The following is a 23,874-nucleotide window of genomic DNA, read 5'->3' on the forward strand; positions in this document are numbered from 1 at the left end:
TCCCGGAACCGGAGCGAGGACGAGGAGGAGGAGGACAACATCGAGCTGGAGCGGAACGATGAAGACGAGGAAACGCAGAAGACGAAGAGCGAGGCAGGTGAGAGAGAGAGAACTGAGTGTGTGTGTCTGTGTGTATAATCTCTGACTAACTCCTCTGTTGTTGTGTTGTTGTGTAGCTGGGGGCCGTCCCTCCTCGGTTCTGGACTCCACTGATCTGATGTTCAGAGACGGAAGAAGCAGTGACGTTGATCTGGACTTTAAAGAGTCGGGGGACAGGAGGCCCCACATCCCCGGTCCCACCCACACAGGGACCCCTCCTCAGAACTCGCCACTCGGGACGCAGAGCGTGTCGGAGCTGGAGCGCACGTCGAGCTCGCCGACGCAGAAGCACAGAGACTCCTTCGCCACCATCCAGGGGCCAAACCCGGCCCCTAAACCCAAACTGTGGTCGCTGGCTGAGATCGCCACGTCGTCGGACAAAACAAAAGGATCTAATGAATCGTCTCAGAGCGGGGGGGGCGGCCACACGCGACAGCCCCTGTACCCCCACAGCCCCTCCCTGCCCCAACACCTCTACTACACCTCCCCCTTCATCCCAGCATACTCTCACTATGGCCCCCTGGGGCCCCTGCACAGCAGCCTTGGCTCACGCTCGGCCTCTGCGACGCATCTAAACGGATTAGAGCTGCAGCGAGCCGAGGGCGCCGCCACAGACGGTAAACTCAGTCAGCTGCAGCTGCACGAACTCAGGAGGGCCCCAACGAACATGTAGGGGCCACGTTTCTGTACAGACCCTGAACTGTTGCATTGTGGGATTGTTCACTGGAGGAGTTTTTCTATGTTGGTAAGACGTTGGTGTTTGTAACACGAAGTTTCATTAAAGTCTGATTCATACTCGACTGATCAGCTGATTCAACACAAACTCCTGAGTTGGTTTTAAATTTCAAGGATTGAAACATTTTCTGATTTATGGATCAATGATGTTTCATCTGTTAAATTATTTGATCAGTTTATTAATCAACAGAATAAAAACGGAGTTTTCACCTGTTGTCTCATCAGCTTCAGTTTTTATAAATGATATAATGATTAATAAACTCATTATGGGAACCTTCCAAATTAACTGTAGGACCTGTGATTGAATATAATCATAAAATAAGTGTAAAACCTCCAACAACTATTTGATCAATATATTTATTGAACCTTTGTTATGAGGATCTAATCAAATCTTCATGTCTGTGGTTGATTAGATTCTATTATAATAAATTAAGTTATATTATGTTATATTATATCATGGGATGCGATCATGAGACGTTAAAAGGTTCAACACCTCATTGAGCAGAAGCCTGACTTAGTTAAGATTCAACAGTGAACCAGGATCAAAACCAGGATCAAAACCAGGGATCAAACGGATCAAAGCCAGGATCAAAACCAGGATCAAAACCAGGTGAATGTTTTCCAGTGGATTCTCGGAGTTGAGCTCAAACTTTCTTCGTCGATGTTTAAAACAACAGGAACCAGACGCCTCGCCGTGTCTTCACTCACTGAATAATGCTAACAGCAGGCCATCACGCCCCCTGTGGTCAGAATGAATATGGCAGGTTGTGTGAGACTGACAGTTTGGATCAAACACAGCAGCAGGCCCCCCCCTACCGCTACCCCACCTGCAGCGGTGTGTTTACAGTGAGTTAAACCCCCTCCTGCAGCAGCTGGGCTCACAGACAGCGCCCCCTGCAGGTCGCTGTGACGTGTTGTCCCTGGGACCATCGAGTCAAGGTGTGATGTGAAGTATCTGAGTGGATCCTGCAGAAGGTGTGAACAAAGCCTCAGTGGAGCCTCCTCCTGACACATGATGTCATCGGCCTGGAGCCACACCTCCAGTGACCCTGAATGTCTTTTACTTCCTGTTAGCGTAGCCACCGCTAACCTGCACAGTTTTCCAGCCCTGCACCAATCAGACGATGACGAGTGAATTCAGACTCACTGTGAAACACTTTAAGTCCCAAAGTGTGATTTGTGAATATGGAAAATAAAATTACTGATTGATTGATTGATTGATTGATTGACTGGCTTTGTGTCACTTCCTGTGAGTCAGTGTCGGCCATGATAAGAACTGTCCCCATCACACAGGAAACAGAATAAAGATGGACAACATGACAGCTACTCTACAGAGAAGCCAAATCATCTCCATCGCCCCCTGGTGTCTGGCTGCTGTATAGTTCATTAACCCTTCTCCTCCATGTTAGCAGATGGGACATGGACCAAACTAAAAATCAAAGTAGATGTTAAATAAATGTTTGTCAAAGATGTTTCTGTCATTTCAGGTCGTTCTCATCTCACTGATGTTTGTTCAAGTTCATGTTTCTGATCAGTTTGGTTATATTTAGTTATTTGATGATATAAAAACAGCCTGAGACTGAATCCTGATTGGTCGAGAGCATGTATGGGCGGGACCTCGATACCACGGCTCCACGGTCACTACTGCACAGAGTCTGACTGAAAATGACGTCACCACCACAAGATGGCAGCAGACAGAGACAGGAAGTGACGTGTGACCTCTGCTGCAGAGGTCATATGATCATGTTGACATCACCTGACACCGTCTCAGCTCTGATCACCACAAACTCTCTTCACATCTTCGTCTGTGTCTTCATCGTGTGTGTCAGCACTTCTTCACCAGAGACATTTGTGTCCCGTGTTAGAAGCTCCTCCCCCCCCCCACTCAGTGAATCAGTGGAGGATCCTCTGCTGTTCACACTGCTCCTGGATCTAGACTTTATACAGGAGCTCAGGAGGAGGAAGACAAACTGAGTCTGATCCTCCAGAGAAGATCCAGAGAACTGAGGAGCTCAGTCTGAAGCAGCTGTTGTTTGTTGACATGTGTTTGGTTCTGGAGGCGTCAGGAGTGTGGAGCTGCAGTCGCCTGGAGGAGGAGGAGGGCCCCCTGCAGGCCGTGCCTCCCCACAGCAGACGGCGTAGCCTCACGCTCCACCTGAGTCAGTCAGAGGCATGCTGGGAACGCCGGTGGCTCACACTCTGACACCAGAGAGGTGCAGGAGCTGCTGGGCCAGTGGACGCTCCCAGTTCAACCCTCTGAAGCTTCAGCTGTCACCTCAGCTGGGAGCAGCGCCTCCTGCTGGCCAGCAGGTCCGTCTGCATCAGCTGCAACTCAAGCAAAAGAATTCGATACCATTGATCACAAAATCCTCCTTCACAAACTAAAAGGGAGGGAGGCTGTCACAAGGTAAATCTGTAAACTACCTATCCCCCAAATAAATATTTCATTTCATTGGATAAAGCTGCTTAAAGGATCAAAGTATTAAAGTATGTGTGGATCTCAGCCTCTAACTCACCCAGGACCTCATCTGTCCAGACTCATCATCACCAAAACACCAGATCACCAGCTTCCTGAAGGTAGGTCCATGTGTTTTTATTGAGTAGTGATGTCAGAGGTTTCCACCACAGTGTGTCCTCAGAGACAGTGAGACAGTGTGTCCTGAGAGTCAGTGTGTGTCCTCAGTCAGTGAGACAGTGTGTGTCCTCAGAGTCAGTGTGTGTCCTCAGAGTCAGTGAGACAGTGTGTCCTCAGTCACTGTGTGTCCTCAGAGTCTGTGTGTGTCCTCAGAGTCAGTGCAGACATTGTGTGTCAAACTAAAGCTCATTATAGAGACATGTATATATATATATATATATATATATATATATATATATATAGTGTATATATACACATTAACTCTAACCCTAAAAACCAGGCACATCTTCTGTAGTCAGTAGAAATAAACTGAGTTTAATCATGTTTGATTCATGTGTTAAACACAAACTGTTCAATCACATAAACTGTAACTTCAACATTTAAACATCAGAGCTCATGTCAGTGAGCCCCCCCCCCCGAGGTTCAGGGCCCCCGGGGGCTGTGGGTCCGGCCCTGTAGCACCTGGTCCTCAGATAAACTCCTGCACCACCAGCTCCTTCAGGGAGCAGGAGGACACCTCCCCTCGCTCAGCGTCCCTCAGCGTGGTCAGCTCCTCCTGTAACTGAGCCGCCGGACGCCCCAACTCGTATCCTACATCCACCAGCAGGCTCAACAGCGCCGCCCTGTGGCGCTTCAATCCATAACGTCGGACCGCAGGCAGGGCCCGCAGAGCCGCAGCATACGCCTGCTCCGGTTCCTCCAGGTCCCGGTGACAGACGGCGAGGGCGGAGAGGGTGGGGACGAGGAGGGTGGCGCTTTGCCATGGTAACAGCTTCTCCTCCATCACTAACACATCCTGCAGCTGCTGCAGCGCCGCCTCGAACTGCCCCGCCCGCAGCAGCGCGTGGGCACGCCTCTGCTCTTGCTCCGTGAAGAACGCGGGGAAAAGCCTGGAGTGACGCACGCAGCGTGCGCGGTTCACTTCAGCCAAGTATTCCTGCAGCGCCACGCGTCGCTCTGCGATGACGTGAGGGCAGAAGTTCCCGCTCAGCAGCTTCGGGGGCAGAACCAGGTCCTCCAGCTCGTCCCTGAACTCCTGCTGGAGTTTGTGGTGGAAGCAGGAGAAGTCGCTGTAACGGCGCTCGACAGAAACACGGCGGGAATCGAACCTGCCCGAACGCATCAGCACCACCTGGTACACCTGGAAACAGGAAGACAGAGACAAGGAGGGTTGATTTGATTTATTTATCTTTGATCTTCATGATCAACAAAGGTCCTCGTTATGTTCTTATGCTTCTTGTTTAGTTTAAATATTATTTATTTGAACTTGTTTATTCAGGCTGAGACAGGAAGTGAAGTTCATCCACCATTTGATATTCAGAATAAAATGAGGAACTTATGTTATATCATCATTATTTTTCTACATCTATAAACAAACTGGTGAGAGAACATGAGAAACCTGGCTCCAGGTTGTTGGGTTTACAGAATCCAAAGAGGAGTCGAGGTTCCTTTACAAGGTTCTGGTGGTTACTGAGGAGGTTCTCACGATGGTTCTAGAGCAGTGGTCGCCAACCCGTCGATCTGCCAGTCTTCACTGTCGATCCCCGAACTCTCTGGACTCACTGTCTGTCGTCGCGCCGCAGATCAGCTGTGTGTCGGTTGTCTGTGTGTCGGTTGTCTGTTGTTCACACGCGCTGTGTGTCGGTTGTCTGTGTGTCGGTTGTCTGTGTGTCGGTTGTCTGTGTGTCGGTTGTCTGTGTGTCGGTTGTCTGTGTGTCGGTTGTCTGTTGTTCACACGCGCTGTGTCCCCTACTGACGGTGGAGCTGCTGGTTTATCTCCTGCATTTCCTTCAGGAACAAGTTGGTTCATGTCCTAAACTAAATGTCCGGTCTGAAGACGAGCATCTTCCGGTCTGTGGATAACAATCAAAGTCCCGTTGGAACAAATGAGTGGATTCAGAAGGTGAACCGCTGGAGTGCTTTTACTTTGAAACGGGTTCGGGAAGTGATGTAAATACGTTTGTGTCATAAACAGATAAACATTTTGGTTCACAGCAGAATAAACAGAGAAAATGATCTTATCTGATTTTTAATGTTTATCTGATGAATTTATGTCACAAACAAATGGTTGCAACACTTTCTGTATGCCTTTTCAAAATAAAAGCACTCGAGCGTTTCTGTTGATGGAATCCATTCCCTTGTTTCAAAAGGTTTTTTATTGTGAAATATTTGCTGGAGCGGAAGCTGCACGGCTTCATACTGTGTAGTCCTGGTATTTATCTGAGTACAAGGGACTTCTTTCATATAAGGAAATTATCATATTTGTGGCCATATTCAAATCAAAGCCTATATGTAAAAACATTGTGCTGCTGTAGCAGCTCCTCTGCAGAACATGATGTGGAACTGAGAAGCTACATATTTTGCATTGTAAATATGAATTGTTATTAATTTGAATATTGTGCATTGAATAGAAAAATTTGCACAACTGCCTTTCTTTATGTATATTTATTTCTTGTACATTCAGCCTTTAACAGAAATTGCAAAAAATAATAAGTATGACCCTCCTAAGTGGGTTTGTTGGAAGATATCAACAACATCACGACTGTTTCCTGTCCTGGCTCCTAAACGTGGAACCAGCTCCACGTGGACATCAGGACAGGAAGTCCTGATGTCCACATGGAACCAGCTCCACGTGGACATGAGGACAGGAAGTCCACACATCTTCCTCCAAACTAAAGACACACCTCTTCAGACTACACCTTGAATAAAAGTTTAAACTAACAATTTAGTAGCTCTTACATGTCACTAACTTATAGAACTTTGTAGTTTGCTTTTTTTTTTAAGAAATTATACTTTCTTGATTCTTGTTGTTCTGGTTTGTTCCTCGTGGTTGATGCACTGATTGTGAGTCGCTTTGGATAAAAGCGTCAGCTCAATGTAATGTAATGTGATGTAATGGTAGATCTCGGCTTAAGTTTGGAATTAAAAAGTGATCTTGGGCTCGAAGAGGCTGGTGACCACTGTTCTAGAGTTTCCTTAGTTTTGTCTGGTGACTGTTTAGAAGGTTTGAACAGTTCAGTGAAGAGGTTCTACATTGTGTTATCATTAATAGGTTCTATAGGTCCTTCATGAGGTTCTAGTGGTGAGATTTTAGTATTGGACTGTGTTCCACCATTGACACCAAGACAGGGAATGTTCTCTAGAAGAACGTTGGTCTCTAACACGGACAATGTTCAGGTTCTCACCACATGTTTGCTCAGAACCTGGTCGATGATCCGAGCTGAAGGGATTTCAAACATCAGCCTCATGGGACGGTGCCGCCGCTTCACCACCCGGACGTTCTCCTGAAGCTGCTGAGTCGTCAGAGAGGAGCACCCTACACAAACACACACACACACACAGTGACACAGACACACACACAGTGACACAGACAGAGACAGACACACACACACACACACAGTGTCACAGACACAAAGACACACACATTGACACACAAATACACACACACACTCATTGTAGTCGGAGCTCACATGTGTTTTCATAAATAAAGTTGTGAAGTGTGAATTTAAACCTGAAGCCAAAGCGTCTGTGTGAGTCGGGTTCCTCCTTAGTTCTGCTCCTAGTTCTGCTCCTTGTCCTGCTCCAGCTCCTGGTTCTGGTTCTGCTCCTTGTCCTGCTCCAGCTCCAGCTCCTGTTTCTTCCATTACACTTAGAAAACCTATTGTGAAACACAGAGAACATGAGGAGAAACAAATCCGTCTGACTATGACTTGTTTTACAGAGTCTCTTACCGGTCGATCCTCCAGGTCCAGAGATACAGAGACTCAGAGACTTAGAGACACAGAGACTTAGAGACACAGAGATACAGAGACACAGAGACACAGAGACAGAGAAAAGACGTATCACTGTTAGAGACAAGCAGACAGAAGAGGAAGTTCCTCAGAGGACAAACAACGAAGTCAGTGAAGAGGAAGTGTAACCAAACAGCTGTGTGTTGTGTGTCTGTGTTCACGTGTGTGTGTGTGTGCGTCTGTGTGTACTTGTGTGTGTGTGTGTGTGTCTGTTTAGTTGTGTGTCTGTGTTCAGTTGTGTGTCTGTGTGTAGTTGTGTGTCTGTGGTCAGTTGTCTGTGTGTGTAGTTTGTATGTACTGTATCTTACTCAGCACCTCCACCTGGTGGCCACACAGAGAATGAAGCAGCTCAGTTTACAGGTTTATTGTTTTACAGATAAAAATCAAAGGCTTTAAAATAACTTTCCTCTCTTTTTACATATTTACACAAGTTACCTGACACATGTTTACACAAACATCCTCACACATAAAATCACATGTTTGTTGGAAAACACAATAAAAAACAAAGAGTGGTGACATCATCACTTCAGAGACAAACTTCAAATAAATAATCATTAAATCAAACACGTACAGTTCAGTGTAAACATGTGATTGAACGTGTCACATGACTAAAGGTCTGTAGAGAGATCTCAGTGGGAGGAGCTGCGGTCGTTGGCGACGTCCTGCAGGCGGCGCAGCAGAGCAGAGTGATTATCAGGACACGCCCTCTTAGGAGACGTCTCGTCCTCCAGAGTCAGACTGCGCTTCCTGGACGGCGTCTCTCCGCTCCGGACCATGCTGTTGATCTCCTGGAGACGCTGAGGTCAGAGGTCACAGAGGTCAGTTATCAAACGTGTGTGTAAATGGTTTGTATTTATAAAGTGTTTTTCTCGTCTTGATGACTCAAACGTTTTCCAGTGTAGTTTGTCATTCACACACATTCACACAGAGCATCTATTAGCAGCACTTTTTGTTCTATGACGGGCAATTCGGGGGTTCAGCATCTTGCCCAAGGACACTTCGGCATGCAGATGAGGAAGACTGGGGATCGAACTGCCGACCTTCAGGTTAAAAAAATAATCTTTAGTTTAAACTAAAGATTTAGTAGCACTGAAAAGTCACTTTCTTAAAGCACTTTGTCGTTTGTCTTTCTTTTTGTACTTTCTTGATTCTTGTTGTTCTGGGTTGTTCCCTCGTGGTTGATGCTCTTATTGTGAGTCGCTTTGGATAAAAGTGTCAGCTCAATGAAATGTGATGTAATATAAAGATGATCAGCTCACGTTGGGGGGGCTGCTGCAGATGTAGTAATAAATCTTGTCCCGGGGGGTTGTCAGCGTGGGGGCGGAGCCTGTCTTGTGTGGCGAGATGTAAATGGAGTGTTTACTGGAGAAAAGCATCCGACGAGGAGAGCCGGTCCTCAGGGAGGGGTAGGGACACAGAGAGGGGGGGGGCTCCACCTGAACACAGACACACAAACACACACAGACACACAGTGAGTGGTGATGTGTAGCTACAGATGAAGGTGTGAGTGTGACGCTGCCTCACCCCTGCAGAAGGGGGGGTGGGTGAGTATCTCAGAGCGAACTGTCTCATCTCTTTGATGTAAACGTTGTTGTAGAAGTGGATCAGGTCTCCTCGCTCCTCCTCACTGTCGCCCCCTGGGGGCCAAGTGGAGGACTTTTTGTTGGAGGTGCTGTTGGTGGGGGTGGAGGGGGCACTGCTGCGCTGGGGGGTCGACAAGGTGCTGCTGGGGAGAATAGGAACTGGACTGTTGTCTCCACCTGCAGGGGGCGTTAGATAACAGAAAACACCATCTATTTATATTGAAGGTGGAGAAGAAGCAGTGTTGTGTCTCTTTCAGTTTCAGGTTCGACGACACAACCTCCTGAAGGAAACATCTGGCTGCTTTGATTTAGACTAGACAAACAGGAAATGTACCAGAGGAACAAAACGAGGAGCTAAAAGAGGCTGAAGATTCGCTGCAGTAAAGCTGATCAAGGATTGAAAGATTGATAAATGGAGTGATTTTAATTCATTAATAATTGATTGAGTTCTGGTACCTGGCTCCTCACTGCCCCCTGTGGACGAAGACAGTAGACAGTTTGTGTCGTTGGTCAAGTGAATCCTCCTCCTCCCTGAGATCAACACACTCCTGTACACCTGTAACACACACACACACACACACACACACACACACACACACACACACACACACACACACACACACACACACACACACACACACACACACACACACACACACACACACACACACACACACACACACACACACACACACGTGATCAAAGACTGTAAATAAAGATGGATGACATGTCTCCACCTTAAAATATAAAATAAAACCTCTGCCATCATGTGGTCTGGGACCGAGCAGGTAAACCAGAGAGACACAACAAGACTAAAATAATGTTAAGAATCAATTTTGGCCCATAAAAGGTTAAACTAACTCCGGCACCAACTAAAGAGCAACAGCCTAAAGTGACACAGGGGGAACTTGTATAGTGGCTGATCACATTTAAACAAACGACAAGAACCACAAAACATGCCAGTATAACACTATCTAATATTAACTAATAGTTACACATCAATATAAAAAAATTAACAACCAAACATCTAAATACCAATGTCCCACCCCATGATTAGGAACATGGTGCAGTCCAGTTGCTCATCAAGAGCATTTGTGCTGCAGCAACATGAAACTCAGAAAAGTCCATTCACACAAAAGACGTGTGTGTCTTACGCTGCTGCTCGCCTGAGGCTGAGAGCGGTAACATCTCATAATGTTCTGGAAGGATCTGTCTTCTTTGGTCACCTGGGCAAAGAAGACACACATTTACTCTAATGACACACACACACACACACACACACACACACACACACACACACACACACACACACACACACACACACACACACACACACACACACACACACACACACACACACACACACACACACCTTTGCCATGACGTAAACTGCACACATGAGGATCTGGTCCAGGTGTCTGTCCATCATCAGCTCAGTGCAGTGAACCAGAGAATATTCAAGACACGTCCAGATCTTCATCCTCAGCTCAGAGGAAACGTCCAGTTTGGCACAAAGATCCCTGAGACGAACGCTGGCCAGGTGGTACACCTGTGAGCAGGAAACACACACACACACACACACACACACACACACACACACACACACACACACACACACCTGTGAGCAGGAAACACACACACACACACACACACACACACCTGTGAGCAGAAACACACACACACACACACCTGTGAGCAGGAAACACACACACACACCTGTGAGCAGGAAACACACACACACCTGTGAGCAGAAACACACACACACACACACCTGTGAGCAAACTGTGCAGAAACACACAGAAACACACACAAATACAAACACAAACACTGTGAGACACACACACACACACACCTGTGAGCAGGAAACACACACACACACACACACACACACACACACACACACACACACACACAACAGAACCACACACACGGACAGAAAACACACACACACACACACACACACACACACACACACACACAACACACACAACACACACACACACACACACACACACACACACACACACACACACACACACACACCTGTCCGGACACGGAGCAGGACCTGCCCCCCCCCTGGACACCGGCGTGGTCTCGTACCTTCCTGAAGAACAGCGGCAGCGACCCTTTCCTCAGAGGAACGCTTGCTGCTATGGCAGCTGGTTTGCTGACGGCTGATTGGACGGTGAAGGTGCCACTCTGCAGCGTGGCTCCGCCCTGTCCGGTCATGCTCACCTGGACCGGGATGAAGGTGATTCCTCCGCTCTCATTGGCTGTAACTGTAGAGGTCAGAAGTCAGTGGTTGTTGATTCTTGTCACTCATCATGTCAGTGAATAGGAGTCTCACCCTGGATGGTGGCGGAGGTTGCCATGGTGACCACAATCTGCCCAGCTGGGATGGCTGTGACGAGGCTGGCCTGTCCGGTCTTGGTCACGTTGGCCGTTGATGTGCTGGTGGCGCTGATGGCGGAGGGTTCTCCTGTCTCACCGCCCACCGGGTCCACAAACAGACGACGGCGAGACGGGCCACATGGGGAGGAGCTGTAACGATCCAGCAGAGTGGTGGGGGGACACAGCTGCGTGTGGGGGGAGATTATTTTATTACTATTGATTGTTCATGAAGAACACAGCAGGAGACTGTCGAGTCGGCGTGAGACAAAGTGACAGAAACACAAACCCGTGACGCTGCTGCCGGTGCCGAGGTCCGGGCCGTGGCGGCTGGAGGGAGCGCTGCCCGAGCTGAGGTCATCGTCTGGTTCCAGATACTGAGGAGGCATCACCTGAAACCCGACACGCCCACACTGACACGTCAGGACTAATGAGCTGTGTGTCTGTGTGTCTGTGTGCGTGGACAGACCTGCTGACAGGACGGGACCTGGTCTTTGGCTCCACTCAGAATGTCCCATATCGGAGAGTCGCTGGTCCAGGCCAGACTCTCCAGAACCTGCTCCTCCACCTGGTTCAGGTGCTTCACCACCTCCCGAAAGAGACCCTGCTCCGAGCGCACCAGAACCTCAATCACCTGCAGAGACAGAGAGACAGACAGAGAGACACACAGAGACAGAGAGACAGACAGAGAGACACACAGAGACAGACAGAGAGACACACACGCACGCACGCGCACACGCACACACACACGCACACACACACCTCAAAAAATTAAGGGGACACTTAAAACACACATCAGATCATGATTAACAAAATATTCAAGTTGAAATTCTTTACTGATGAACATTGTTCACTCACCACTTTATTAGGTACACCTTGCTAGTACCGGGTTCGACCCCTTTGACTTCAGAACTGCCTTAATTCTTCGTAGCATAGATCCAACAAGGCGTGGCGTTTAAACGATGCTCAATTGGTACGAAGGCCCAAAGTGTGCCAAGAAAATATCCCCCCCACCATTACACCCCCACCACCAGCCTGAACCGTTCATACAAGGCAGGATGGATCCATGCTTTCATGTTGTTTACGCCAAATTCTGACCTACCATCTGAATGTCGCAGCTGAAATCGAGACTCATCAGACCAGGCAACGTTTTCCAATCTTCTATTGTCCAATCTGGTGAGCTCAGTTTCCTGTTCTAAGCTGCGTGGCCCCCGGTGGTGTTCTGCTGCTGCAGGGTTCCACGTGTTGTGGTGGTATTCTGCAGAGCTTGGTTGTAACCAGTGGTTATTTGAGTTACTGTTTCCTTTCTATCATCTCCAACCACTCTGCCCATTCTCCTCTGACCTCTGACATCAACAAGGCATTTCCGTCCACACAACCGCCGCTCACTGGATATTTTCTCTCTTCCGGACCATTCTCTGTAAACCCTAGAGATGGTTGTGCGTGAAAATCCCAGTAGATCAGCAGTTTTTGAAATACTCACACCAGCCCGTCTGGCACCAACAACCACGGCACGTTCAAAGTCACTTAAATCCCCTTTCTTCCCCATTCTGATTTTCGGTTTGAACTTCAGCGAGTCGTCTTCACCACGTCTAGATGCCTAAATGCATTGAGTCGCTGCCATGTGATTGGCTGATTAGCTATTTGTGTTAACAAGCAATTGAACAGGTGTGCCTAATAAAGTGGCTGGTGAGTGTATATTGATACCTTGTAGAAGTGATAAGCGGGGATCTGGAAGACGTTGATCACGTTGGGGAAATCTCCTGGAGGTCTGTAGGAGAAGATAACGATCTCCAAACAGCAGGCGAGCAGCGAGTGGTGGAAGACGTCCTGCTCCAGAATACACTTCAACACACAAACACACTTTTAGCACACAACCCCTACAAGTCTCTGAAACATTTCTAGATTTTTTTCAACAAAGTGACAAGGAGATTAATAAATGTTTGTGCCTGTGAGGATTCACTGAAGCTGCTTCAGACCTGAGCTCCTGAGTTCTCTGGATCTTCTCTGGAGGATCAGACTCAGTTTCTCCTCCTCCTCCTGAGCTCCTGTATAAAGTCTAGATCCAGGAGCAGTGTGAACAGCAGAGGATCCTCCACTGATTCACTGAGTGGGGGGGGGGGAGCTTCTAACACGGGACACAAACCTCTCTGGTGAAGAAGTGCTGACACACACGATGAAGACACAGACGAAGATGTGAAGAGAGTTCTTGGTGATCAGAGCTGAGACGGTGTCAGGTGATGTCAACATGATCACATGACCTCAGAGGTCACACGTCACTTCCTGTCTCTGTCTGCTGCACCCGGCTGCCCCCCCTCTCACCTGAACCAGGAGGAGGATCTGATGCTGTGAACGAGTCTGTGCAGAAAACCTGCTGCTGAGTTGTTCAGCTGTGAAACACAAACTCTGGAGAAGCTCTGGAGACGATTCAGAGTTCTCCAGATTTGTTATCTGAAAACGACTTGTCAAAGAAGAGATGAAGTCTGAGAGAGACAAGAACAACGTGTTTTAACATCACAAGAGTAATAATGCTCTAACTGTCATATTGTGAAAATATCCAGACACTACTTCCTAAAGATTTTCCAGAGTTCATGTCTGAAAACAGCTTCAGCGAACACCTCAGATCCTCTGAACCCAGAGTTCAGTTAGAAACGTCTCAACCTTTTCATTTGAAAGCTGTTTTCAGTTTTTATATTTCTGACACCAAGTCAATGCAGAGACAAGTATTGAAAAGACGCAGCTGTGAAAGGTCAGAGAAGACAATACTCACAGACAGGTCAGCGTCTCCCAGTATCATCTTTTCCCTCTCGATGATGGACCCCAGGAACCTGTAGTAGAGCGCCTCCGACAGGTGGAAGTACTTCACTGCCAGGTCTGTGGAGAGATGATGTTGTTAGAGAGAAGCAGGCTGATCACAGACATCACAGACATCACAGAACTGTCTGTACTGTACCTTTACCCATCCCCTGCTTCTCTGCACCGCTGCTCTCCACATGTTGACAAAAGAGGTCAAACATGTCCTTCAGGCGCTTCCTGATGACATCACTGGGGTCTCGGGCACATGTCCTGGGACAAAGGGGACACAGCAGTAACGATATTTACAGTTCTCAAGGTCCTGCATCCGAAATATTACTTCATAAAAGTACTATCAGCTTCATGTTGTATCACAGTAAATTGAGAAATTCACTGGACTAAATATATAAAGAAATGTCAAATGTCAATAATCCAGTAAAATCCAAGTAATTGATTATTTAAAAACAAAACATTTTTCTCTTCAGTAACTTAATGAATCTGGTTTCATGTCCCAGGCGAAACCCACCGGAGAGTCTCGGTCAGTTTGGGGCTCGGACCCGGTCTGGTTCCTGCGAGCAGAGTGTGGAGACGTCCCACACTCGTAATGGCAGATGGGAGCGGAGACGCCAGGCTGTTCCCCTGAAGGTACCTCCTCCCCGGCTTCAGAGCTGAGGCCTGATGGAAAATTCACAGGAAGTAAAATCAACAAGAGTCGAACTCAGTGACTTAAGACACGTCAGTCTGTTGTCTCACAGTGAGGTTGGTGTGCAGCCTGTAGGTGGCGCTGTCCTGGTTCTCCACTCCCTCGCAGAGGCAGGGCCCTGGTGTCCCAATGTCCTCACTCGCCCCATCGCCAGTGAAGATCCTCTCATCCAGACTCCCCGACGCCAAAACATGTTCCTCATATACCCGACTGAGAGACAAGCTGAGGGGGGAGACAGGAGGGGAGAGGACGGGAGGGGGAGGACGGGAGGGAAGGGGACAGGAGGGGACACAGGAGGAAGGGGACAGGAGGGGACACAGGAGGGAAGAGGACAGGAGGGGCGACAGGAGGGGACACAGGAGGAGAGGACATGAGGGGACACAGGAGGGAAGAGGACAGGAGGGGAGAGGACAGAAGGGGGAGGACGGGAGGGGACACAGGAGGGAAGAGGACAGGAGGGGACACAGGAGGGAAGAGGACAGGAGGAGAGGACAGAAGGGGAGGACGGGAGGGGACACAGGAGGAAGAGGACAGGAGGGGACACAGGAGGGAAGAGGACAGGAGGGGCGACAGGAGGGGACACAGGAGGGGAGAGGACATGAGGGGCGACAGGAGGGGACACAGGAGGGAGAGGACATGAGGGGACACAGGAGGGAACACAGGAGGGGAGAGGACAGGAGGGAAGAGGACATGAGGGGACACAGGAGGGGAGAGGACATGAGGGGACACAGGAGGGGAGAGGACAGGAGGGAGAGGACAGGAGGGTAGAGGACATGAGGGGACACAGGAGGGGAGAGGACAGGAGGGAGAGGACATGAGGGGACACAGGATGGGAGAGGACAGGAGGGGAGAGGACAGGGGGACACAGGAGGGAAGAGGGCAGGAGGGAGAGGACAGGAGGGGACACAGGAGGGAAGAGGACAGGAGGGGCGACAGGAGGGGACACAGGAGGGGAGAGGACAGGAGGGGACACAGGAGGGAAGAGGACAGGAGGGGACACAGGAGGGAAGAGACAGGAGGGGCGACAGGAGGGGACACAGGAGGGAAGAGGACAGGAGGGGACACAGGAGGGAAGAGGACAGGAGGAGACACAGGAGGGGACACAGGAGGGGAGAGGACATGAGGGGACACAGGAGGGGACAGGACAGGAGGAGACACAGGAGGGGACACATGAGGGGGGAGGACATGAGGGGACAGGAGGAGACACAGGAGGGGACACATGAGGGGGGAGGACATGAGGGGACAGGACAGGAGGAGACACAGGAGGGGACACAGGAGGGACACAGGAGGGAGAGGACAGGAGGAGAGAGGACAGGAGGAGACACAGGAGGGGAGAGGACAGGAGGGGAGACATCATGTTTTCATGCTTTTTCTGAATGAGTGTGTTTCTTTTAGACTTCGTAAAGACAGAAGTTTCTCTTCTGGTAGAAAACATGCTGCTGTTTAGACTAAAGGAAAAATGTCCAACATATAACATCAATACAATATTAACTGAGTGAAGATGAAAACACTGTGTGAGTGTGACACTTACAAACTGTCTCCAAAGTTCATGGGATCCAGAAAACCAGTGAGAGAGTCGTCTTTACCTCTGAGGATCTGTGGAGATATTCAGAGTTTATTCTGAACCACACTGAGAATAAACACGGACGACATGATGGCTCCTAAAGTGAAGTCAAATCCTCTGGATCGCCCCCACGTGGCTGTGAAAGTTTAAATGTTAGGTTAAATGTTTGTCAAAGATGGTTTCTGTCATTTTAGGTAGTTTCTAATCACACTGATGTTGTGTTGTGTATTTATGTGGAGGAGACCAGGGGCCTGTGGTACTAAGCGAGTTCAACATACCCAGGATATCTTTCCCCGGAATTGCCCGTCATAGAACAAAAGGTGCTGCTAGTAGATGCACTGTATGAATGTGTGTTAATGACAAACTACACTGTAAAATGTTTGAGTCATCAAGACTAGAAAAACGCTTTATAAATACAAACCATTTACTGTACATCAACATTTAGTTTGTATCTTAGAAGAGGAGTCCAACATGGGAAGGTTTGTTTTTGTGTGTGTGTGTGTGTGTGTGTGTGTGTGTGTGGTGTCGTCTTTAGATTTTTGTTCAATCATTCCTGGCTTCTTAAATGTTCTTTTCAGTTTCTGTGATTTCTGTGTGTGCTGCAGTCTCCTGTCCCCTCCTGTGTCCCCTCATGTCCTCTCCCCTCCTGTGTCCCCTCCTGTGTCCCCTCATGTCCTCTCCCCTCCTGTGTCCCCTCCTGTCCTTGATGGGGCGTTTACTTATGCTATTTAGGAAAAACTGACATTATACATTAAGTTCAACTTTAGTCAACTTTAACCTGCACCATTTGTGCCACTGAGCAACAAGAGGTCAGCTTCACAGTGAGAGTTACCAAGTTGTTTCAGTGTTCACTCTGGATCCGGCTGATTGGGTCGTACCCGTTTGTGGAACAGTTTCTTGATGAAAGGTTTCCAGAAGTGTTCTTTGACTCCTTTGGCCTCCAGCACCAGGCCGTCATGCAGTTCACACAGCTGCTCTATGAAGCAGAACGGACCTGACGACGCTCTGTAGTCTTTACAGCTGAAGTCCTCTGGTAGACCTGGAGGGGGGGGGGGGGCACTGATAAACATTCTGACCTCAAACTACGAGACAAGTAAAAAACCTGCTGCTGTGTCTTTATGTGCAGCTACAGCTGAGTCCGACCACAAGCTCCACACATTCAGATTATTTACCTTGTGATCTGACCGATACAAATAATACTGAATTGAACGTCCATTGCTCTTCCTGAGGTTTCTTCCGTTTTTCTGTTGAAAGGTTTTTGGGAGGTTTATCTTTAATAAATATAAACATTATTTCAAGGCTCTTTAATAGAAGGTCAAGACCTTAAAAATTCAGCCGTATTCAGATATGTCCTGCGCAGGATCTCTGCAGAATTGGGTCCGGACTTTCTCTGCAGTTTTCCTTTAACACATGAACAACGCTGCAGGAGATTCTCCGTTCAGACACTTTAACATAAACACAGAAATCTCCGCAGGATTCAGGCGAGGTGCAGCAGAGACAGGAAGTGACGTGTTACCTCTGCTGCAGAGGTCATGTGATCATGTTGACATCACCTGACACCGTCGTCAGCTCTGATCACCACAAACTCTCTTCACATCTTCGTCAGTGTCAGCACTTTTTCACCAGAGACATTCGTTTGGTTTTTTTCATTTTAGAAACATCATCAACCCCCCCACTCGCTCACAGTGGAACCAGCAGGGGATCTCCTGCTGTGTTCTCACATCCACTTCTGCTGACTTTCTGCAGACTTTATACTCGAGGGCCAGGTTGAGAAATACCTCCGGAGCCTCTCACTCGGATACTTATGTTCACACATACATGTCCTCCAGAGACACTACGCAGGTCAGTGCAGGTCTGAAAGCAGCTTTTGTCTGATTCCAGGGAGATCGAGTCAAATTTCATATAAATTTAACTCGACTTATCCTTGTGAAATCTTAGAGCAGGCAGGAAGAGATGATGCCAGCTACAGATCTCACCTGATACCTGAATGTGTCTCCTGTGATCACATCTGACTTTCTCATGCTCTACATGCAAATTAACCTGTAGGTCATTTGTGTTAGTTAAGACCAAACTATGTTGTTTTGACCCAGTCTGAGTTTACAGACCTGTCACTGTGTGTGTCTGTGTGTGTCTGTGTGTGTCTGTGTGTGTCTGCACGAGCGAGCGAAAGAGAGGCAGAGAGACGAGTCAGCAGAGTCTGAATGAATCTCGTGCAGTTGTTAAGAAGGATTTGACCAATTTAATGAAAGTATGGATCATTGTGTGGTAAAAAAAAACTGGTGTTAATACCAAGTGTGTCTGAGACCTTTTTCATTTTCTGCAGAGTTTAGCTGGACGCAGCGGAACAGAGAGCAGTACCTCTGAAGTTTGGGTTGAGCAGATCTTTCCTGGCGTTGCACAGGAGTGCGCTGGTGAAGACGAGGTCCAGAGCACACAGCAGCAGATGATACGAGTTCACCAGGTCATCGCTGATCATGGGGAAGTTCCCTTAATGAGAGAGGCAGAAGAACATGACACTACATGAGGAAATCATTGTGTCTGCAGGCAGCTCCAGACCAGCAGGTCCAGACCAGCAGGTCCGACCAGCAGCTCCAGACCAGCAGGTCCGGACCAGCAGCTCCAGACCAGCAGCTCCAGACCAGCAGGTCCAGACCAGCAGCTGTCAACATGTCAGATCCACTGAGAAGACAAGCACCAAGGGAGGAATTGTACAATACGTTGGAAGTAAGCACTAGAGACTGGTTAAGTTAAAGTGTCACAGGCGGAAACATCAGTGCAGTCCAGCAGAAGTCGGGCTGCGTGAGGTTTTGGTCCTGATGGCCCGCACCCTCCTGCCAGAGGGAAGTGGCTCTAAGAGTTCCTGTCAGGGTGGGAGGGATCGGCCATGATATGAACTGTGTAAAATCTTCTCTGGACATGTTGTGTAGTTGGTGTTTGTGAAGCAGCAGCAGCAGGTTGTCGGGTCCGACTCGTTCAAACAGGAACATGTGGGAACATCCAGGCGAGGGGCGGAGCCTGTAGAGCAGCAGGGGCGGAGCCTGTAGAGCAGCAGGAGGCCGGACATGACGTATAAACTCTGCTGTGGAAAGATCAGTGTTGTTGTTTACAGCTCATCCACACCGGCGTCGGCCCTCATCACCAAAAGATCTGGAACCTCCTCGTGTTTCCAAGTTGACGTCTTCGTCTTCTACGTGTACGGCTCCTCTTCTTCATCCTGAGATCTTTGTGTTCTTCCAGCTTCACGTCCGTCACGTGTTAGAAACCTCATCAACACGTCCACTCGCTCACTGGGAAGCTTCCACACATTGTCCTGCTGTGTCCTCACATGGACTCACTCTGAGATGTTAGACACATTTTACTAGGAGGCTGCAGGAGAAGATCCAGAACATGTCCAGAGACACTGACTCAGACATTTGTTCTCACAGACAGAACCTGCAGAACATGTGAGGAACATGTGAGGAACATGTCTGTGGTTCAATTCATGTCTAAAAACAGCTTTGATGAAAAAACACCCGTCCAGCATTTAAAAACTCAACACAAGGTCTTTTGACATCACTTCCTGCTGTTCTGAATGTTTTCCTTCTTTTTACCTTTAGCGTGGACAAATAAAACCCAGCAGAAGTTGAAGACCTCGGTCACAGTGCAGGGATGACGTCTGGAAAACAAAGACATGAGTCACACATCACGGACTGAGCACATGCTTATATTCAACTGGTTAATGCATCAGTCATGTGTTATACAGATATATAGATGCTAACTGGTCAGTAACGTACATGTTTAGTGGAATTGACGGTTCTTAATGAAGCAGATTTAAAGGCTCAGAAATCCTCCTCCAGAATAGAACCAAGACTTGTCTCTGCTGGTTAAAAGCTTACGTAACATCTGAAACTCATCATCTGCTGAGGTCAAAGGTCATGAGGTCCCACCTCTGTTTGCGGCTGCGGTGAACTCGGGGCGGCTCCTCAGACGGGGCCTTGAAGATGTCTTTAAAGATGGGAACATACTTCTTGAAGATGACCGCTGACACCGTGAAGTTCCTCTCCAGCTTCTCTGTGCTCTGACGGAAATCCTGTGGCAGGGCGGCCATGTCCTGCCACTTCTTCAACTTATTAAAGAACTCGATCAGGCTGAAGAGTCGAGAACCAAACAGACAAGGTATAAGAGCAGAGATCAGCACAATGTCACCACTAATCCACATACTGCAGAATGAATATTCAGAATAATCATTCACGCGTTGATCAGTGAACTAACTGATTTTAAAGGTTAGAAACCCACAGATTAAACTTTATCTGTTCCACGTTTTAACAATCATCACTTTGTCAGTCTTTAGAACTCACTTGGTTTAAATATGTGAGTAGGTCCAGTTGTTTATGATGAATGAGATAGTTCAGCTCATCAGGTCTCAGGAAATATCTGATATCATCGAGCAGTTTTCAGACCTGAGCTGATATCTGAACGTGTTCCTGAAAAGTTCTGGACGTTGTGTTTGTGAGAACACAGATGTCTCGACCTTCTATGTAAAGTGCCTGAGGATAATGGATCTTATGATTTGGCACTGTATAAATAAAATTGAATTGAATGTGTGAGTCAGATGCTCTGGACATTTATTTTGGTTTATGTGTAACTGAAGATTTAATAAAAATGTTCCTGGAAGTATGATTCTCTGATGTCATGATCATGGGTGTACCTCATTTCTGAGCAGTGTAGGATTCGGGTCAGGGAGACGTAGTTCCCCTCAGCGGTGCCTTTCCCCCCCGTCGGCATGGAGGACCTGCAGGCCACATAGAGAGCACAGGCCAGCCAGTGCAGCTCCCTGCCCTGAACACAAGGGGGCAGTGATATACAGAGGGGGGAGAGAGGATGGTGAAAAGAGGGAGGGAGGAAGAGAACAAAAAGAGAGATGAGATTCTTCTCTTCTGACTCTGACCATCGATGAAGCCAAAACTTCATTGACCTCTTTGAAGATGGCAGCGCTCAGATATTTTGGCTTCATTTCTGGATAGTGGGTTGAAGTGGAAAGATGTCATCCATCTTTATTTACAGTCTACAAACTCGCACACACACTTTAAAAGTAATAATGATTATTAGTAATAATCATTAGTAGTAATGATCAGTAACCCTCTGCTCTCTCCTGACTCATCAATCATTAATGAATATTATCAGTCATCACTGTTGTTACTGTGTAATGTTACATTTCATTGAGCCGACGCTTTAATCCAGAGCGACTCACAATCAGTGCATCAACCATGAGGAACAAACAGAACAACAAGAATCAAGAAAGTACAATTTGCTTCAAGAAAGACAAACTACAAAGTGCAACATGGAAGTGACATAAGTGCAACTAAATATAGTTGTTTATTTATTATCCAAGCTTTAGTCTGAAGAGAAGTGTCTTCAGTCTGGAGGAGATGTGAGGACTTCCTGTCCTCATGTCCATGTGGAGCTGGTTCCACCGTTTAGGAGCCAGGACAGGAAACAGTCGTGATGTTGTTGAGTGACAGCTGTCCCTCACAGTGAGGGAGCAGCTGATTGGCTAATGCAGAGCGGAGTGGACGGGCTGGGCTGTGAGGTTTGACCATGTCCTGGATTTAGACTGGACCCGATCCGGTCACAGCACGGTACCAAGTACTAGTGTTTTGAAACGGATGCAGCCACTGGGAACCAGTGAAGGGAGCGGAGGAGTGTGAGTGAACTCAGGTTAAAGACCAGTGGAGCTGCTGGTTCCTGGATGAGCTGCAGAGGTCGGAGGGCAGCAGCAGGTAGACCTGCCAGGAGGGGGGGGCAGTAGTGTAGGTGTGAGATGACCAGGACCTGGACCAGAGCCTGCACCAGAACCTGGACCAGAGCTTGACCAGAACCTGGACCAGAGCCTGCACCAGGACCTGGACCAGGACCTGGACCAGAGCCTGCGCTGCCTCCTGAGGGACAAGGGGACGTGTTCTCCTGATGTTGTGCAGCGTGTATCTACAGGAACGTGTTGTTGCAGTAAGGTGACAGTAACCAGACATCATGGATTCACATGTACATACATGTAGCACAGAGCTAACACATCATACATGGACGCAGCTAGCTGAACGGACCGAACCCTAACCCGGCTCCGGCCCCGCTCTCCGGGGTAGCTCCTCACCTCCAGGGTGAAGCTCCGGCTCATGGAGTCGTAGCTCCTCCAGGCCTCGGTGCCGGACTCCTCGTCCATGTTGAGAGCCCGACACAGCTCCTCGAACGCGGCCCGCGCTCCCTGCGGACCCGCGTCCTCTTCGCTCATCTCTGGACAAGATGGAGGTTTAGCGGAGAAGTTCCTGCAGCAGCTGGAAGATGAGCGGCTCTGACGCCATTTAAATGTCAGACAGCTGTGAACGCTGCGGACGTAAGGACAGCAGCGACGGAGCCAGTGGACGTCACTTCTGTACGTAGCTCTCTTCATGAATACCAGAACCAGCGTATCTCACCTGGGCGGGGTCACAACCGGCTGTCCAATCAGCGGAGCTTCTGGTGGTTGAACAGGAAGTTCATCAGAAAACACGTCAAACTTCAGAAAGTCTCTTTTACAATAGTTTGAATTTATCAACACATTTAATTCACTGTTCATATTTGTACATTTCTGATGATTTTAAAGGCTCTGATGATTCTGGACACAAAGTAGACGCTGAGTTCGGCATCTTTAAAGAAATACCAAAACAACAATATCACAGCACAGACCGAGCAGGAAACCGCATTCAGCCTTTATCTAGGTCCTTCCTGTGGAGGAGTTTAAATACATGTTTAATAAAATACACTTTCAGTCGGTTTGTTCATAAAGTAAATTCTGATTAAATAACTGTCTCCGAGATTTAAAATGCATGGAAATGTTGGAGAACACTTATTAGTCACCCATCTTACACACTGGTGTTTTCTATATGTTCAGTGTGTCAGGGGTAGGTTCCTAACCCTGACACACTGATGTGTGTGACTCCCAATCCTATTGCCCTCCTCTATTCGGTGTTTGACAATATTTCTTCTGGAAATGGATCAGAACCACTCAATAAATGGAGACACAAACAGGCACAAAACACTGAAGGGTTAACGTAGAATATATTTGAGACAATCTTTCCACAGTTAAGTCGGGTAACATATTTCTTAAATAACATTAATGGAAGCCAAGAGTTTCTATAGAGAAAAGTATCTATTAATAACTTGAATATATAAAATGATCCACAGAAAACAGGACAGAAATAAACCCACACCATGTTGTAGCCTGTTGTCTGGTCCATTGATTGGTCAAGAAAAAGGGTCTAAAACAAATAACTTAAAATACATCACGTTTAAGGCCCCTTACATGAATTTCAGGCAGGTTGGTGCCGAGTGGCCCCAACACCAGAGAAAGAGGATCTGTGTCTATAAAGCATTGTGAAATACATGTGGTAAAATGAAAAACTTATTTCTCAAACAACCTTCACTTCTACAACTTCAGATTTGAGATCAAACTATTTTTTACTCCATTAACTGTACGACTTTCTCCCGATGCAGCTTTCACTGAAAGTGTAATTGCATCACATGCATCATTTTATATCCGCTGCTGACACTACAAAATATAACAGCTTTGT

At 47.8% G+C, this 23,874-nt stretch overlaps 3 protein-coding genes across 4 annotated transcripts in view; 1 reads left to right on the top strand and 2 right to left on the bottom strand.

The window, feature by feature from the left end:
* irx5b (iroquois homeobox 5b) overlaps positions 1 to 2,187 on the top strand; it is a 3,955-nt gene extending 1,768 nt beyond the window's left edge. Inside the window, exons 2-3 of the mRNA XM_035157213.2 lie at positions 1 to 97; positions 177 to 2,187. The exon at positions 1 to 97 is cut by the window's left edge and continues 288 nt beyond it. Of these exons, the coding sequence (XP_035013104.1) occupies positions 1 to 97; positions 177 to 772 (693 nt within the window). The 3' untranslated portion in view covers positions 773 to 2,187. The remainder of the gene's footprint in view (positions 98 to 176) is intronic.
* A 1,576-nt stretch (positions 2,188 to 3,763) lies between these two features.
* snx20 (sorting nexin 20) lies at positions 3,764 to 7,964 on the bottom strand. 2 transcript variants are annotated; one of them, XM_047339973.1, is made up of 4 exons: positions 7,832 to 7,964; positions 6,981 to 7,127; positions 6,655 to 6,785; positions 3,764 to 4,610 (listed from the first exon to the last, which is right to left on the bottom strand). In XM_047339973.1, exons 1-4 carry the CDS (start codon positions 7,845 to 7,847, stop codon positions 3,939 to 3,941), a joined length of 966 nt encoding a protein of 321 aa, XP_047195929.1. In that variant the 5' UTR covers positions 7,848 to 7,964; the 3' UTR covers positions 3,764 to 3,938. The 2 variants fall into 2 exon arrangements, with proteins under 2 accessions (XP_047195929.1, XP_047195930.1); XM_047339974.1 differs by lacking the exon at positions 7,832 to 7,964 and adding an exon at positions 7,201 to 7,459.
* rbl2 (retinoblastoma-like 2 (p130)) lies at positions 7,610 to 22,726 on the bottom strand. The gene is made up of 22 exons (XM_047339975.1): positions 22,419 to 22,726; positions 20,979 to 21,109; positions 20,218 to 20,418; positions 19,882 to 19,946; positions 18,650 to 18,778; positions 17,170 to 17,330; positions 16,259 to 16,323; positions 14,778 to 14,949; positions 14,551 to 14,699; positions 14,185 to 14,297; positions 14,002 to 14,105; positions 12,939 to 13,076; positions 11,701 to 11,865; positions 11,517 to 11,623; positions 11,191 to 11,447; positions 10,944 to 11,122; positions 10,216 to 10,392; positions 9,998 to 10,069; positions 9,300 to 9,399; positions 8,785 to 9,020; positions 8,520 to 8,696; positions 7,610 to 8,057 (listed from the first exon to the last, which is right to left on the bottom strand). Exons 1-22 carry the CDS (start codon positions 22,713 to 22,715, stop codon positions 7,890 to 7,892), a joined length of 3,363 nt encoding a protein of 1,120 aa, XP_047195931.1. The 5' UTR covers positions 22,716 to 22,726; the 3' UTR covers positions 7,610 to 7,889.
* Positions 22,727 to 23,874: the final 1,148 nt, after the last annotated feature.

The sequence above is a fragment of the Hippoglossus stenolepis genome, chromosome 5 (assembly GCF_022539355.2).
Source record: "Hippoglossus stenolepis isolate QCI-W04-F060 chromosome 5, HSTE1.2, whole genome shotgun sequence".
Taxonomy (NCBI): Eukaryota; Metazoa; Chordata; class Actinopteri; order Pleuronectiformes; family Pleuronectidae; genus Hippoglossus; species Hippoglossus stenolepis.

What these genes read in the sequence shown, in the direction of transcription:
- rbl2 (XM_047339975.1), bottom strand. Translation starts at nt 22,715, where the DNA reads ATGAAGAGAGCTACGTACAGAAGTGACGTCCACTGGCTCCGTCGCTGC. An exon ending in CACCGCAGCCGCAAACAGAG is followed by an intron (nt 19,947 to 20,217) that starts GTGGGACCTCAT and finishes TTTGTTTTCCAG; the next exon opens with ACGTCATCCCTGCACTGTGA. An exon ending in CCGCTTATCACTTCTACAAG is followed by an intron (nt 11,866 to 12,938) that starts GTATCAATATAC and finishes CTGTCTCTGCAG; the next exon opens with GTGATTGAGGTTCTGGTGCG.
- snx20 (XM_047339973.1), bottom strand. An exon ending in CACAGACGCTTTGGCTTCAG is followed by an intron (nt 6,786 to 6,980) that starts GTTTAAATTCAC and finishes GTGTTTGTGTAG; the next exon opens with GGTGCTCCTCTCTGACGACT. An exon ending in AGGTTCTGAGCAAACATGTG is followed by an intron (nt 4,611 to 6,654) that starts GTGAGAACCTGA and finishes TCCTGTTTCCAG; the next exon opens with GTGTACCAGGTGGTGCTGAT.